Here is an 18,508-nt window from a genome sequence, read left to right on the forward strand (position 1 = left end):
ACATGTATTGTAGTATTTGTAGAGTTTTTGCCCTTGACTTAGTAAAATTTTGCAATTTTCAACTTGTGTTGCATGTAACTCAAAAAGGATTTGACCTACAGGAATGTTGCTCAGCATATGAAGTTGCGCACCTTGGGTTTCGCTTGTGGATTTATACAGTATTTGTAGACTTATTGCCCTTGACTTAGTAAAAAACGTTTCATTATGTTGACTGTTATTTGTTCCTTGAATGCTTGAGTTAGAATCAACCAACTTTACAGGAATATTGATCAACATCACTGTTAAGCTATGCACCTGGGACTTTGCATGTGGATTTTTTTCAGTTTTGTTAGAGTTATTGCCCTTGACTTACAGTATATAAATTTGCAATTTTCAACTTGTTCATGCATAGCTCAAAAATTATTTGACTTGTAGGCCTGAAAGTTTACAAAAATGTTGGTCAGCATGTGTACTTATGCACCTTGGGGTTTGCTTGTGGATTTATTCAGTATTTGTAAAGTTCCGGCCCTTTACTTAGTAAAAGATTTTTAGTTTTCAACTTGTGGCACATGTTGTCCAAAAAATATTTGGCGTAGAGTCATAAAATTGACAGAACAGTGGCGTGTGGGGGCACCCGTATCCTATGGACACATTTCTAGTTTACAATATATTCTGAAATAATTGTGATCTGTTCCATCCTTAGACTTTTATTGTAACTTCTTTAAATATTGTTTCAATAAATATGGCTGAACTGTGCTCTAGTAAATTCAGTGTGATGACTCAGAGTAAAAACTACCACCACCACCACCACAGCTTTTATTAGCTGCTTAAATATTGTTCTCATTCAACAGGACTAATTGACCATTGCCTAGAAATGTTTTCAACAAATATTTCAAGTTAAACTGAAAGAAAGATAACCGGCAAGCTAAACATGCATTTTAAACGGCTTTACACCAATGTAGAAGTTATGTTAACAAATTCAAGACAGGAGGAGTTGAACTTTTTTAAAACAGCTAAAATTTTTATAAATTCAAGCAGAGCATAATCATTTCAGTACTCAAATTCAGTTTGTATCACAAGTTTCATGTCAAATTTTCTTAATATCGTCAACCTTCTTTTATTATGAAATTAGGTTAATTTTGGAGTGAATAAAACAACTTCTGACAACAGCCAGACCAAAGTTTTATAATAATTTTAATTAAAATAACATTTCATCTAATTTACTCATCCAGATAAAACACCCTTATAACATGGTTCTTTTATAGTTGTCAAAATTTGATATTATTATGTTGAACTCTAGACTTGACCTTGCCTCAGATCTCAGTGTCCAAGATATGTAATCTTGTTAATTGAATCCTTATTATCTGTCTCGTGCCAGACTGGACAACCTGCCGACTGATTTCTGTGTTATTATTTCTGTAGGTAATTGTTTGATTGCCTCCAATCAATGGCTATAAGGAACACCAATAAGAACACCAATAAATCATCAACAATAAATCAGCATAGACAAAGTCTCTAGCCATGTGCTTGTGTGTGCCAACACATACAATTGCAGCCTTTTTATATGCTGACAGTCTTTATATGAATGATAAATGGTCTCTGTGAAATCATGACAAAACATAAACACAAGGCCTGATCTTTACTTTAACTTGGCACATGTTTTCTTAGTAACATCTTGATTTATGATCGTAAAGTCTAGGAGGCAGCCATATGGCAACAATATTACCCATAATCCAATTGTGTGATGCAAATTCATAAGGAATGGTATTTTGAATTGATTACAATGTTTTGAATGGGTAACAAATATTTCATTTTCACAGGGTTTTTCTGGTTTCTCTATAAAAGACCAGTCTGTAACAATGGTAGGAGAATGTTAAATGTTTCCGTTACTTGAACAATCAGTGATGAATGGGTCCAAGATATTTCATTGTGTGTATAAAATCACCAAGAATGATATAGTCTGTAGATAGGAAAATTATAAAATAAATTGCTGGGTAAATTTTAATCAAGTAGGAAAAATTGACAGGAAATGAAATGGATGAGGGAGGCAGTTTTTTACCTACCTGAGTGTATTCTAATATTAACAAAATATGTATATCGTGCAAAGAAAAAAGAAGCCAACAAATTTGAGGAAATTTAAAGAATATTTTCCTAACAGAATATCACATTTTTAAGTCAGGATAAGGCTCCCACGTTTACAATTTTTTGTAAACATTTACACGATTGCTAAGAACCGAAACGATACCGTTTAAACGGTGGTACCTCTATGTACTATACACACCATGTATTTGAGTCGCCAAATGATGTCTTTCTTTCTATTTTTAATACATGTACAAATAAAGAATGTGCAGGGCTCATCACGATTGAGTCAGCACACATTTTTTGCATTGTAACCCCATAATGCTGTGTGGAGGGTTGTAAACACCCATTTTCCGTTTGTTTACTTTGGAATAAACCACTAGAATTGATAAAATCCATGATTACAGGCAATGATTAAGAAATTTTGTAAGACAATACAGTCATTTCGATTAAATGGTAAACTGAATATCGTAAACGTTTATGAATGAAAATCGAAACGAATCCGTTTAAACGTGTAATCGTGGGGGCCTTAGTCAGGATATGACTATTTGTGATGATTCAAGGTGTCCATGAGAATTTATATTTTATATTAATGCATACTTTAATTCTCTAAACTTTTTTTAAATTACTGAATTCTAAGGGCTAAGTAATGGTTATAAATGGTAGTTAATATTTATGCAGTTCAGATATTTTAAATTTTTATGCATGAATTTTGTAAGAATATTGAATTACTGAAATTATCAGTTAGCGCTGGCTGTAAAATAAAAACTAAGAATAGAATATGATCAAATATAAACATTTCATTGAACTGATACTTTCTCTCCCATCCAGTGTTGTGTAAGTGTCAATTATTAAAGCTAATATGTTATGTTTTCCATTAATCATTAAAGCTTTAAATCTACACACCAGTAAAGTTGTGTCATAAGTGTCAATTATTAACAAAGAAATGTTATGTTTTCCATTAACCTCAAAGTCTTAAATCCACACAGCAGCCGAGTGATGTCAAGTAGAAATGCATGTGTTTTCCATGTTCAGATTAATTTACCAGCAGTAAAAGTGAAGCATATAATTTCTTCTATTTCAATGTTTATTCCATTATGAACAGCTGTATGCAGAAGTTTTATGATGGTATTTCCATGCCAATGAAAACTACCTGTTAGCATTGAAAACGGAGGAGATTATAGATAAATATGAATATAAAGAAAATGGATGAGTGGTGAAAAATAGGACTGAGTGAAAAAAACATTCTAGAAGATGATTGAAATATTATTAGTTATAAACCCTTCAAATTTCATTAATGGACTTCCTTTATTCTGAATTTGAAACTGTTCATTGGTACTGTAAGAACTGGTAATACATCAAAAAGCTCAAATCTTATACCTAACAGTATTGGCACCACCTGGTTTATGCACAATTGTCACAGTGTTGGACTGTGAATTGGATGACCTGGATTCAATTTCCGGACATTGCAGGTCACTTCTTTACAATTGATCATTAAATCCTTTCCATCAGGTCATTTGAATTGTACCTCTGGTCAGGCTATTAATGTACAGGAGTAACTAGCAGTTCCTTGCAAAAGTGAAAGCATCTGGTACTTGACAACCAGCCCAGGAACAATACGGTGACTTAACTTTGTCTTGGTGTATCCTAAATGGATACTGCCTAAGCTAATAATGCCATGATCGAGAGGGTAAACTACAAAAGCCACCACCACCTAATGTTATAAATCGAGTCAGACTGTATGGCATGGCTGTTATACAGGACTGGTGTCAAAGGCGTCTCATTTATTACTACTAGGAGGTACCTTGTCGAATTAAAAAAATCACAGAAGAATTATTTAATATAGGTCAGTCACCCTTTAAGACATTACTGGGCGACAGCTGAACCATCATGGGTGCTAAGTTTGATTTCTGAAGAAGATTAGTTCTATATATATCTACAGTAATGTGTGGAAACTCTCCATCTTTAATGATTCCTAGAATCTGGTTGCACCTTCATTGACATCAATATTTATAAATGTACAGAGAAAATTTGTCTTGAAGACTTGCTGTCATAGGTCACAATTTTATGACTATTGCATTATATTATCAGTCCATTAGGTATGTACCCACAGAGATGTTGCTCCACTAATAAGCATTAGTTGCATCAGTTGGTTTAAAGAACACAATCATTAAGTCAACATAACTTGCACTTCTGACAGTTTTTGTAAGATAGTCTAATCCTTATTACATATTAAACAACTATTTTTGTGTCAATTTACTTTTTCCAATTACCATATTTGTTGATAAATAACAGTTTTTGTGTATTTTTTGTAAATTGACTATGATTGTCAATAGGTAGTATACATTGTAAGTAATATAATGATGTTCAAACTTAGTTACAGAAGTCAGTTGTTTAACTGTGGACCTCTTTGAGTCTTTGATTTTGTTTGAAAAAATGAAACAAGCAGGCTGGCATCCACTAGTTATAAAGTTGGGATTAAGATGGCTATGATACTATTAAGCAAACTGTGTAGATATTATCCAAACCAAACATTTGTTCAAATTTCAGAGATACATACATATACATATACAATTGTATAATATTTAATTGCTAACACATTATATTTCAGATTGAAGCTGGAGGTAACTTTGGATTATGTGGGAACCAGCTTCCATCAACTATTTATTCCTCAGGACAATATTTAACAGTTCATTTTAGGTAAGAACACAATGTCATATTCTCATTCATTTATTTATAAAATTTAATGTATTAATCATTAATATGGCATTAATCATCTGATAATGCTCCTGCCCCAGAGCTTAATAACATCAATGGAATACTGTTAAAATCTTTACAAATCTATATATGGCTGAAAAGCTGTCACAGATCTACTTACATCTGTAACTCAGAATACTGTAACAGAACTGCATAACTGAAATACTATAACAAAACTGCATGCCTTGTTACAAATCTACACAACTAAAATACTGTTATAAAAAGCGATGCCTTGTTACTATGTTGCATGGATAAGATACTGTTACAAAACTACATAATGAAATACTGTTGCAAATCTGTGGTGGAAATACTGCATGCCTTGTTACAATGTACTGTTACAAATATACACAACTGATATACTGTTACAAATCTACATGACTAAACTACTGTAACAAAACTACATGACTGAAATACTGTTACAAATCTACATGACTAAACTACTTTTACAAATTAGGATGACAGAAATGCTGCTACAAACCTACGTAACTGAAGTACTGTTACAAATCTACACAACTGATACATTGTTACAAATCTACATAACTGATACATTGTTAAGCAAATCTACACAACTGATACATTGTTACAAATCTACACAACTGAATGATACATTGTTACAAATCTACACAACTGATACATTGTTACAAATCTACACAACTGATACATTGTTACAAATCTACACAACTGATACATTGTTACATTAAGCTGACATGATGACTGAAATACTGTTACAAAACTACCTAAATGTGAAAAACTGTTACAATAATGAATTACTGGTGATGTAATGATGCAATGATTTTAAAGTGGCACTGATGGGTGATTTAAATATTGCTGTTATGATAAATAGACTGCATTTTATACCAGATTGTAATAGCCAAAAAACCTAATATCTAGGGATGATTTGTAGTGTATTAACTAGAGCAGCTTGTCAGCTTGTGTATGAGATATTATCTCCTACTGATATCTCATTTAGAGTGATGCTTAGGCATTTAAATGTCAGGATTGTGTAACTTGATAGCATTTCAATGATTTTATCTGTATATAAAATCTTCATTGAGGGATTAAATATTTTAGGTGGGATTTTGTTACCAGAATGATTACATGTTATTTTTGTATAAATTGTAAAGTTGATGTTTTATTTCATTTTGACTAACTATATTTATTATTGAAACTCTTTGAAGATTTGATATAGACTGGTCTAGTGGTGGTGGTGTGGTGTTGTTGGTAGTTTAACGCAAGTAAGTCACATTAAATTTACCAGAGCACAGTTCCACATTGTTCCAAGCAGTTTATCAGTACTAGTTGCATTCAATCCCTTCACTTGATAACTCTGTAAGTGCCTGGGAGCAGAGGTACAGTGCCAATGACTGAAGGAAGGATTTCATGATCAACTGAAACGAAAGTGATCTGCACTATCTGGGAATCTAACCCAAGGTTACCCGGTGCATAATCCAACAGTCTACCGTATTGAGGTAGTTGGATTATATAACCTGCAGCATCTTTGTAGGGCCAGACCTGCCTGCACCTTTTTTGCAATCAACCACAGATTATAGTGTTGGCTTTTTAATTTTAATACCGTGATATTGATATCCCTTTCATCAACAATGGACAAGTTCAAAATTTTTAATGTAACACAAGGAAAGTCTATGACACAAATAAAAATACTTTTGGAAGAATATATGTTAATAGTCAGTTATTAATATCAAAAGGTGTAATTTGGTTTATAATTATAGACTACAGCACACTGTAAACTTAAGGTTATTGCATATTTATGTATATATGGAATACTAATATACTTGTTCTTCTTAACCAGGTTTTCAACGAAAATCAGGTTATTGTAATGCCGAAGTCGGCGGCCGGGCGGGCGGTCGTCAACTTTTGGTTTCCGCTCAATAACTTAAGTTTGCTTTGGCCTATTGACACTAAACTTGGTGTGTAGGTAGGTTATATCAAGAGGCAGCTTTGAATTGCTACCCAGGTGTCTGTGATCAAGGTCAAGGTCACTGCTACTAAAAATAGAAATTCAGTTTCCGCTCAATAACTTGAGTTTGCTTTGGCCTATTGACACCAAACTTGGTGTGTAGGTAGCTTATATCAAGAGGCAGCTTGGGATTGCTACCCAGGTGTCTGTGATCAAGGTCAAGGTCACTGTTACTAAAAACAGAAATTCAGTTTCCGCTCAATTACTTATGTTTGCTTTGGCTTATTGACACCAAACTTGGTGTATTGATAGCTTATATCAAGAGGCAGCTTGGGATTGCTGATCAAGGTCAAGGTCACTGTTACTAAAATAGAAATTCAGTTTCCGCTCAATAACTTGAGTTTGCTTTGGCCTATTGACACCAAACTTGGTGTATATATAGCTTATATCAAGGGGAAGCTTGGGAATGCTACCCAGGTATCTGTGATCAAGGTCAAGGTCACTGTTACTAAAAATAGAAATTCAGTTTCTGCTCAATAACTTGAGTTTGCTTTGGCCTATTGACACCAAACTTGATGAATGGGTAGCTAATATCAAGAAGCAGCTTGGGATTGCTACCCAGGTGTCTGTGATCAAGGTTAATGTATTTAGTTTTCATGTTATAACTTGAGTTGGCTTTGACCTTTTGACACCAAACTTGCTGAGTGGCAGCTTTGGATTGCCACTTAGATATCTGGGAGCAAGTTCAAGGTCATTTGCTTACAATAGAATTTTCAGCTTCTACTCAATAACTTCAGTGCACTTTGATCTATTGATTGCTGTCACATCAAAACTTGGTTGTTGAAAACCTGGTTTTCGTGGCATTGCGGCGCTTCTTGATAATATTATAGCCTAAGACTTGTTAATATTATCACTGCTTTGACCCACAGCCGCCAATAGAACAATGATACCTGAATTTGATCAGGAATTATACAGTATCAGGAATTACAATTATCATTTTGCATATTTTATAAAGTAACAACATTATGTTAACCCATAACTTTTATAAATACATATGAAAGATGGAATGCAAACTGTGAGATGTAACAAATTATCTGTACAGTTGTTTTGAAACGAGGAAGTAAAATCCTTTGTAAATCATTTTGATCCCCATAACACCATGGGTGTTTTATAAAGACCAGGTGCTTCCTGTAAAAATAAACCTAACATCTCAAACTGGTGAAAGTTGGAATACAGATTAGATCTTCACTTTTATGACCTAAATAACAGACACTTAAAGTTTCATTGGTTATAATATAATTTAAAACAAAAAAAAAATATGTACCAAATTACAGTTTAGTTTCCCATTATGATGATTCATTGTCGTGATTGGAAAGCACCTGTTTCTAACATCTTCGGATTTTGGTTTTATTTCAGTATTATGCACACTGACAGTTAATCAACCAGGTGTACTCAGAATTATTTTCTGTATTTTCTGTACCAATTCTTTAGCAATGACAGTTCTTATTCTGCGCAAAAGAAAGTTCAATCATGACATATACAATGTACTTATAGTTGTGATGTGCTGAATTTCTCAAATGGAAATGAGTTTCCAATTGTTTGGAACTGTCCTTTATCATGTTTAGGGATATCAAGATGAAAATTTAAAGTTTAAGTCAGCCAACAGTCAGACTGCATAAATGTGCAGGCAAACTTTGCTCTAATTCTGTTGGCTTAGGCTTTTGTTTTTTTATATTTTGAAAAATGATGATTTTGTAAATACATGAACGTAATTATTTATAAATTGGGTTAAATAATTAACAGTTTTATTTGTTGAATCATTTTCTTTCATCAATTTTTCTACTCTGAGCCATCAGTTTATTAAGATATCTTTGTGCCCTCTCTTTTTCGATCCAAGTTAGCTTATTTTTTCTGAGATTATTTTCAATTGAACACTGACAGTAACAATATTATTTTATTTGAATCATCACCAGATGTTAGTTGCATGTTTTTGCGATGCTCGGTCTGAAAATAACTAAAAAACTACACATCCTGGAATGTTGCATGTCAGGAAAATAAAAACAATCTCAGATGCACGTCAGGAATAAAACGAAAAGAGAAAAAGCTATGAAAAGCTCTGCAAGTTGCCAAAACAAATGTTTTAATGGAAAAATTATGCTCCGTTTGTTTTTGAAATGTAGTTCCATTTTGTAGCAAACAATCATAAGCCATTAATTAATCTCCTCCTTATATTTGTTTGATGTAAATGTCTTGATAAATAAAACCATGGGGTTGTAAAAAAATGTTATGATTAATGTAAGCAGAGGGAAAAATTATAACATATGACAATTTAGAAGTTTGTAGCGATTCTGGTCCCAGCTGTCAATATAAGCTACCTATATCAGTAAGTTAGAGAAAATTGCCATTAATTGTTGAAAACATAAATGAATATGGGTTGACCATTGTAATAAGGCGGATGTTTGAAAACAGAGTAGATTGATTGATATATCTGTATCTGGGCTTTTGCTTCATTTTATTTAATATCATAATTATATAGGGAAATAAATTCATTTTGTTGAAATTTGTTTACATATGTGTTGAAACTAAATTAAAGTATAAAATATGATACATATGAAATAGAATCCATGTATGATTCATTTACTTTTTTCCATATAGCAAAAGCATATATTACATGTATATATGACAAAAATTTTGATGTTGCTTTTGTATGGTCCCATTGGCATTGCAGTTAAAGCCAGTTACAGTCACTAATGGCCCTCACTGATGTGGGTTCATTATGACCATTTGGCTTTGTAGTGAAAGCCACCTTATTGCTTTGGCCCACATTGCATGTAGGCTCAATTCTCAAAAGGGAATTGGCAAATTTTTCTTGTTTAGGGGGCGATTTTGCTTTTGTTTATAGTTACAAACTATCCTGGAAAAGATCATGACCATTGGTTCTCCACTTGTGCCTAAAATAATTCATAGGGCTTATGGCATTGTCGGCACAGGTGCTAGTGGCATTGATTTGACCTAAAATGTGTTTGACCTTGTTATTTATACAATAAAATATCAATATATTAAAAAAAAAAAAAAAATTAAATTTTTTTTTTAATATATTGATATTTTATTGTATAAATAACAATTAAGGTCAAACACATTTTAGGTCAAATCAATGCCACTAGCACCTGTGATTGTCGGTGGAAATTCATTTGAGGTTTAAACATCAGTGTGTAAGTTAACATTTTATAACTGCATAATTAAAAAATTTTTATTTTGAACAGTGTTTATTTAGGACAGTAAATGTTACTTCATATGTTTATGAAGTGTCAAGTTATTTTTCTCAAGAGTGACAAAAAGATTACTATTTATAAAGTTATCTTATTTACATAATATCATTATTGTAGCAACAAAATCATTTGAAATATATTACTTTGCATGTTAATATATTGCAGCAGACACACAGTCTTCTTTGCTCCAGGTTGATGGAAGCATGCATGCCTTGAAATCCTCTCTGTAACATTGCAGTGTTCCTGGTCGACAGAAGCATGCATGTCATGACTGTGCAAACAGAAATTGTTATGAATCGCTTCAAAACAATGCAAACATTATGTCACTGATGATGAACGATTGTTTGCTCTGTCATTGATTAATATAAGGACTTAAAGGAAAAATACTGTTGATTAAATATCTTCTGCTATTATTAATTTGGACAGTTAAAAGCTTATGAAGTCCTCTTTATAAACTCATAAACTTGCTTAATGTGTGTAAATAACTGCAAGAAAAAGTTTTAAGATTATAAATGATAAAAAAAATTTCTGTGCTATTAAAAACTAATGAAAAAGAATATGACAAGAGATTTATTACACATTAAATCTAACTAATATTGACAATTCTCACAACTCTTGTTCATATTATCAACATTATCCTTTGAATCTAATGCCAGAGGTTATTTTCCTACTGAGATAATCAAGTTGAGGTTATGGAAGGTCTGTGGGTTTTACTCAGGTGCTGCGCCATTCCTTAAACAAGACACATGTCTGTGGGCAGTGTGCTCCACTTTTCTCAGTGCTGGATAGTTTAAAGAAAAGGCCAGGTCAGGTAGAAAAGAGGGCATTATTCAAATTTGGTAGTGAACGTTTTAGTACTCCCAAGTTTAAATTCAATATCATTATGAGAAATTAAAGCAAGAACTTCAAGTGAAATAGGGGGAATAACTGAGAGAAAAATAAATGATTATGTTACCTGACCTTTAGAAATGTATTTCAATTAAGTTTGAATTGAATTAACTTACGTAAAAGTTAAGTAAAACATGGACAGTTCACTTGCAAAAATGAATTTTAGGATTATCTGCCTTACTGAAATGGTGTCATATATGTATATTGATAGTGAACATGTATATCAAGTTTAAAGTGAATTAAAAACAGATCTTAACAAAAAGGTTAACCAGGGCTAAAAATGTTGAGAAAGGGACATAACTTTGCATAAAATAATTTCATGATTATCTGCTCTTTTGAAATGACATCCTTTTTTGACAATAAACATGTTTGACAAGTTTGAAGTGAATAACTTTTATACTTTCTAAGAAAATCGACCTTTTTGAAAAAGGTTTAACCAACCAAGCAATAGCTCAACCTTTCTCTTCAAAAAGTGAAGCTAATAATGTACATTGAGGCACCTGAAGTCTCCCTCCACCCATAAAGTGGCCAATATATATGTATATGACCTTTACAGTGTTGAGTGTTGATCATAATGACACAGCCTAAAAATATCATTTTATAGAGACTAAGAATAATATTTCCCTAATTAAGCTTAATATGGAAATCTATGTCAAATATTTACTGTCATTTCACACAAATCGTATCCTTATTGTGGAAACTTTTGTGGGAAACATGCAAGTAATCAATTTCACATTAAGCAAATTATACAACAGAGGGCCATAAAACATAGTGAGAATGGATATAGTAAGATTCCTATTATGATAGATGCCATGCACGTATTTTGGTTATGATTATAGTAATTGGTTAGGTTTGACAAGTTTTTGTCTCGTAATGCATGGCGAGATAGCTTTTATTACATTGCCGATTTGGAAGATAAAGAATAGCAGACTATCAAAAAGGACCTTTGCGGCAGTATAATGGAACATTTCATTTTTCCGTACTCCCAGAAGGTATGTAAAAAGGTGACAGTAGGTTTTATTGTTGTCACTTCAGGGAAATGGTGGCGACAGTGACTGTATCATGTTATAATCTGACTAATGGCCTAGACTGAAGTAAGGTCATGTTGGTGACATTTTCATTCAAATTGGTGTCTTTCTTTTTTATTTCATTGATTTAATCATCATTTCTATGTTTTAAATAATAGAGATTTATAAATTTGTAAATCCTTGTAATGAGATTGGAAATGGCGGGCATTTGTGTGATGACGGATGGCCGTCAAAAAGGTTGTTTCTAGTCGCTAACTAGAAATTAGATTTAGGAATGAGATATTTGTAATCAAACTTGGTATACATGGAGATGTTGCTTGGGATTGCTTTTGGACCTACTAGAGTGAAGGTCATTGTTACTAAAAATAGAAAAATGGCTACCTTAAATTTCTCTTTTATAGTCCACCTGATAGGTCTGTAGGAAGAGCATCAGGGGTAGCTGGTTTGATCCCTGGGAAAGGCATTTTTCCTTAACAATTGTTTGTGAACATAATGAGACTTATGGTAATTTGTCTGTTACTGTTGATGCAGAAATCATTTGAGATTTATGATTTAAGCTTGTCACTTAGTAATGACTGTTTAGTTATCCAGGAATTTAAAGCTGGTAAGATGGATTGGGGGCCAAGATAGTAGAAAAAGTGTGTTAAAATTGGCATCTATACCACCTGAGAACAAGTAAACAAATGATTTATGTAATATTTACATGTGTCTGAAGGGTTTATAAGTTCTCATTTCAAATCATTGGCTTTGCTGCTGTATTTTCATAAGATAATTGTTATGTTTATATGATTACATGGCTGCTACAAATTTATAATTTAAAAAAAAAAGTCAAAGATAATACAAATTGTTTTAACAGACTTTTGACAGGTTATATGGTGGCAGATTGCTATATAGCAATAAATAATATAAGTTTATAACAGCAATTTATATTGGCCCATATAATAACCTGTGTTGAAACTAAAATGTATTATAAGGCACATCTTTGAAAGCTGTTTTATAATCATGTCAGGAATTTACTTGTTTTTTTAAATGAGGAGAAAAAATCTATTAGAAAAACTGACTATCATCAAATTATATCTTATCTACGGTAGATATATCTGATACATAAGAGAAACAGGGAGCTTTTTTTCTCATTTGCATTAAAAATGATAACCTTTGGGAGATCAAAGGATATCTTAATCATTTAGAATTAAACAAGATGTTTTATAATTTGCAGCAATTACAAATGGTTATATCTACTCATTACTTACAGTCTTGTTATAAGATGTTTGATAATTAGTTCTGATTACAGATGGCAAAGAGGCATAATTTACAATCTTCTTTCTTTCTTTCTTTTCTCTGTTTTCTTTTCCTTTCCTTTCCTTTCCCTTCTTTCTTTCCCTTCCCTCCCTCCCTTCCATAGAAATCATTTCTTCATAAAAAATCCTGCCTCGCCTATTTTTCAGTAGCTATGTATTCCATTGAACAAAATGTTCAATTTAGATAGCAATTTTACAAAATTAAGATTACATATAAGTTCCCAAACTTTTGACTGACTTGGGTGGCTAGAATTTATTTCCAGTTGGCAATTTATAAGTCTGTTATTTGTAAAAGGCTGCTAACACTCAAAATTTTAAAACAATTTAAGGAAAGAGCACAGGAATAAAAAACTAGAACTAGCAAAGATCATAGCCTGAAAATTCAACATATCATAAAACAATCTCCTATTTCTTCCATACACAGAAATCTGTCTACAATTGGAACTCACTGGAATAATGTAATTGTACGTTTTGTCTCAAGAATGATGCAAAAGACAATGAATGATTGCGTGCACTGTTAATGAACATGTTACGAATCACTCGATGTAACTGCGAAAAAAATACAGGAACATTGTATCTAGAAATGCTTTGTCGTGTCTTCCATTTGACAAAATAATTGAAAGAAAACAAAATATTGCAGAAAGATTTGCATACAGTGTCTCGATGGAAATGTTGATTTTTTTTCTGTTGGTAAAAAGGAAAAAAAAAAAAACTTATAACATAGCATTATGTCAATCTGTAAAGTGTGAACTGTTGTGAAATTTATGATGTATGAATTAGGTCTGCATTGTTTTAAAAAAAAATTGTCATCTCTAGAGGTTTCTATTATGAACTATGTTAGTCTCGCAACATGGAAATATATGTAGAATTTGTCTGATAAATGGACATAACAGGAGACTGTGAGTCTTTCTTGGTCTGTTGTGTGAAGACATTGAAATGACATTTTATACAGTTTGTCCAGACAGATCATTTACCTAGGACAGTAGAAAGATCTGAGATTTGCAAAACCGAAACTTGGTCATTGGAACGTATATATTATATATTCTAACATGTTTTGCTCACATGACACAAGAAACTGTAAGAATAAAATATTTAAAAGGTAATTATTAAAGTTTATAACTGTAAACAGTGAAATTCTTTTTGTTGGGTCTTGTAAGTCACATCGGCACTGTTATGGTTGCAAGGCAACTTTCCAGCTTTACTGGTGGACCAGGATGATCTCAGGTCTTTAAGCTGGAGGCATACTGCTTTAACAAGTTATATGAAACTACAGATGGCCTCTGACAAAATAAGCATTATTTTTTTATTAAAGTTGTCCTTTAGGCTGATGATACAATGTTTGACAGTGACTACATTTTACTCATTCGAAACACTCAGGGACATTGCTACAAATTCAAAATGTGACACATTCAATGCTGGGTAATTAGCTTAATTGAAATATCAGAAATGAAAATGATACAGATTTTCCCCAGTTTGCACAGTGGAGTATCAATCTTTGTGCATGACAATGTTACAGCACAAGTTAATTGTACAGGATATCCCTTAAATCAACTAATCAATTTTTATTGGTCTGTAAATGTTGTTTTTTCATTATCAACTGTTTGGTTTTATGCAGAGATTGGCTTAAAAGGTAATTTTCTGTTTAATTGCTTGATAGTCACAGGGGAACCAATGGGAATAGTTGTATTTGAATTGTTTTCAAAAGTGATAAATTTGTGTTTGAATTTTGATGGCTTCAATTCAGCGGCATTAATTAGCTTCCGGTAGGCTGTCTGAGTACTCTAAGCTGTAGCCTTCCATTTTTTTCCAAGAAAGTGAAAAAAAAAAATATTTTTCTTACTTTCAATTTCTAGTAATGCCTTGAATATTTTTATTGTACTAAATATATTCCAATTTTCGACAGTCGAAGCGCATGCTTCCAAAACCCGTCCTAGAAATTAGGCCTACACATCAATTTAGAAAAAAGCTATGCTCTTGAAAGTGATATAAGTGCCTTGTATGATTAACTATAATAAAGTAAGTATATTAAATATATTATATTATGTATAATCATCTATAATTGTGATGCCTTTTTTGTACCCTCCTCCTTGTGAAGAATTGTCATAAACATAAAGACGATCCTGATAGTTTATATGAACGGTATACTGTGTAATAATACCTGCGCTTTGGCTGATCTGACTTAATATGTAACAAATTTATTCAATATAAATACTCTGTGAAGTAAAGTTTAAAAAAGCCAACATTTGTATTGACTGTTTGTAAAGCAGCAGTTGAATTCTGAGTGCTCTCTAAACAATAATGTCTTCCAAAATATTGAAGAGGATGAAACAACACAAGTCATTGATGGAAATCTAGTTAATATGAAACAAGATAAACAATGCTATCTCTTCAGTTGGGTACAAAAACATGTTATTTTGATGGATTGTTGGGGTCAAGGGACTCTTGTATGATGTCCATTTTTGGAGAAATTCTATAGGGAATTGACAGGTTTTTTTTGTGCTCTGAGATGTTACTCATATGTGATGAACATTGCACAGTTAATTGAGTTTGTATGAAGGAAGACTTTAGGGGATTTTGTGGTTTTGTTTATTTACTGGTTTATTGACTTTCATGTCAGAGATTCTGTTTTGAATTGTCATTTGTTGCTCTTTCTAAATATTGTTGGTACCAATAAATTATGATTTATTGGTCTGATTGTTGTTCAACTTTGTAAGCCAAAGCAGTTGGAATAGTCAGGCCATCTGCATAGAAGAAGGCTTATAATTCAGGTTAATTAAACTAAAGCTTAAGAAAACAAGACAATTTTACTCAGGTACACCTGACACGAATCTTTATAATGAATTAAAAACATGTTATTACAAACTTCCTAAAAATTGTTTGATGAAAAATGAAATAACTTCATAAATTGACTGCAACTCACTGTGTACATATATATAGTTAATATAAACATCACAATAGTCCAAAGAAAACAGATGTTACAAACATGCAGTATTTTGAATATGTATTTTATATGAATGAATTATGTTTTCTATATATTTCACGCATGATCTATATATATTTATATATACATGTATATTATTTGTGCTCATGCATGAAAATTCTGTCTCGGAGTGATTAATATGATCCCTGATTCATCCATTACAAATCATTAGATAATCCTTCCTATATTCTACATTAAGATTAATATCCTATATAGTTGAAAGAATTACAGAGCAAAATGTCAAATAAAACATAAAGTAGATAATAATTTGTCACAGCTGTCTGAATTATTTCTAATTTTACTGGACATTTCCATCTTATTTGACTGTAGCTTTAATGATTTTTGTGCTCATGGGATGTAAATTGTCTTCTCTAGTCTGTTACCTTTCATCTTATATAAGTCTCAGTCTTATGGAACACTAAGCAGTCCAAGTTTTTCCCTTACAATAGTTTCATATAGTATAGATTGTTCATTATAGGCAAGATTACGCAGTAAGATATGTGTAGAACAACATGCATTTAGGTGACACCCAATTCATGTGCGGTGAGTTTTAGCCTCTTTGGTATTAATTGTTTTACAGTAACACTCCCCGCTCTGGACCGCTGTGGATTTGAGTCAAAAGAAAAATTAATATTCTTATATATTCGGAAACTGCATTGTTCAGCTAGTGCAAGATTGTGTTTCTGCTCAAGCACTGTGAGTTGCTAGTGCCTGAAGTTGTACAAGAAAAGTTTTGTTTGAGATATTCTTTAACCAGTTAATATAGTAATGCTCAGGCACCGGTTGCTAGTTTCAACAAGCGGTAGATTAGTGTTTTTGCTCAGACACCGGTTGCTAGTAGCGGTAGATTAGTGTTTTTGCTCAGGCATGGTTGCTAGTGCCTGAAGATATGCAAAAAAAGTTTTGTTGAGATATTCTTTAACCAGTTAATATAGAAATGCCTTAGAATTACAATGTCAATGTGATTTAAATGAAACAACTTCCCATGCCCCCACACACACGTGCACACACAGAAAACCTTCCCCAAAACATACAATAAATTGGCAAGTTTTTTTTATAATTAAGGCAACCACCAGGGACTTATGATTGTTTTACATGAGAATTGACAATTCTTAATAGTATTACTATTATACCAAACATAGAATGAACGCAAATTGAGATGTTTAGGGTATTCTGGCAAAAAAGCATTCACAAAAAATGCATATGTCTAATAATTAAGCCTGTGGTTTAATATTGAATAAAAAACCATGTCCTTGTCTTTATTTGACATCAGTATTGTGAATAAAATGATCTGTGAAATTAAATGCTTAGCGAATGCCATAAAATTTCTGAAAGGCAGGCATTAAATTTCTCATAAAACAACAGATAATTCTGCAGATTTAATGAGTATGTGTTTTGAAAATATTTCAGGCAGCTAACATCCATGTTAATTGAGTAACTTTCAGCTCTCTTAAATACTGTTTTCCTTTTTCTTTACTTGAATACTAGAATGTTTGTGGTGCCATGATTAATCTTGCTAGAGATTCCTCTTTTCAATTGCCGGAATAAAATTGATTGCTCACGTCCATTACTTTTTACCTATTCTTTACATAATGGACTTGGCTTGCTTCATATTTAGAACCATCCATTGTGAAATTCCAAAAAAGGAAGTCACTAAGGGACATGTCCATTTAAGAAATTTACCAGGTTTCAGGAATCTGATCAAAGTGTACCAGGTTCTAATCCGGAGCCTCTGATTGGTTGAAAACTGTTAAATGATTTAAATTTGAACAAGTTATATGAAGGTCTTCTTATATTTGACTGGTTAAAAATATTTGAGATCCAGTCTTGTAATGTGACATCTTTCTATTGGTGCAATCTATTTGAAAATGACCAATGGCTGTTGATATTTTAGACTGTTCTTGCAATGACTATATTGTTTGTTCTTTGTGTCTTATGATTACATTTTTTTGTCTTTTTATTTTCAGAACAGACAAATATAAACCTCCAACAAGATTTGATGATGGGGGACGTAATGGAAGAGGCTTTAAATTTATTATTACATCATATAGTGAAGGTAAGTGTGTATAAAACAGGCACTGGTTGCATTATAGGATTTGCAGATTCAGTTTGGCCATTGATAATGTAAATTAACCATCAATATATGACATAATGTCTCCTATGTTCTTTGAGAAACAATCTAGATCTATGCATTTAAAGGTGTACTGTTCTAAAAAAAGAAGACCAAAGCCTAAAGGTCAGTGGAGGAAATTTCTTCTTTGTATGGGAAATTAGAAATGTGACAAGATTCTATCATGAAGAATCTAGATCAT

At 32.3% G+C, this 18,508-nt stretch overlaps 1 protein-coding gene across 1 annotated transcript in view; it reads left to right on the top strand.

Moving 5' to 3' along the window:
* Positions 1 to 18,508, top strand: part of LOC132713982 (uncharacterized) — an 88,396-nt gene that overhangs the window by 18,513 nt on the left and 51,375 nt on the right. Inside the window, exons 3-4 of the mRNA XM_060696721.1 lie at positions 4,670 to 4,758; positions 18,164 to 18,252. Coding sequence (XP_060552704.1) covers positions 4,670 to 4,758; positions 18,164 to 18,252 — 178 coding nt within the window. The remainder of the gene's footprint in view (positions 1 to 4,669; positions 4,759 to 18,163; positions 18,253 to 18,508) is intronic.

Source organism: Ruditapes philippinarum, unplaced genomic scaffold (assembly GCF_026571515.1).
Source record: "Ruditapes philippinarum isolate M1 unplaced genomic scaffold, ASM2657151v2 ctg294_1_1_1_1, whole genome shotgun sequence".
Classification (NCBI taxonomy): domain Eukaryota; kingdom Metazoa; phylum Mollusca; class Bivalvia; order Venerida; family Veneridae; genus Ruditapes; species Ruditapes philippinarum.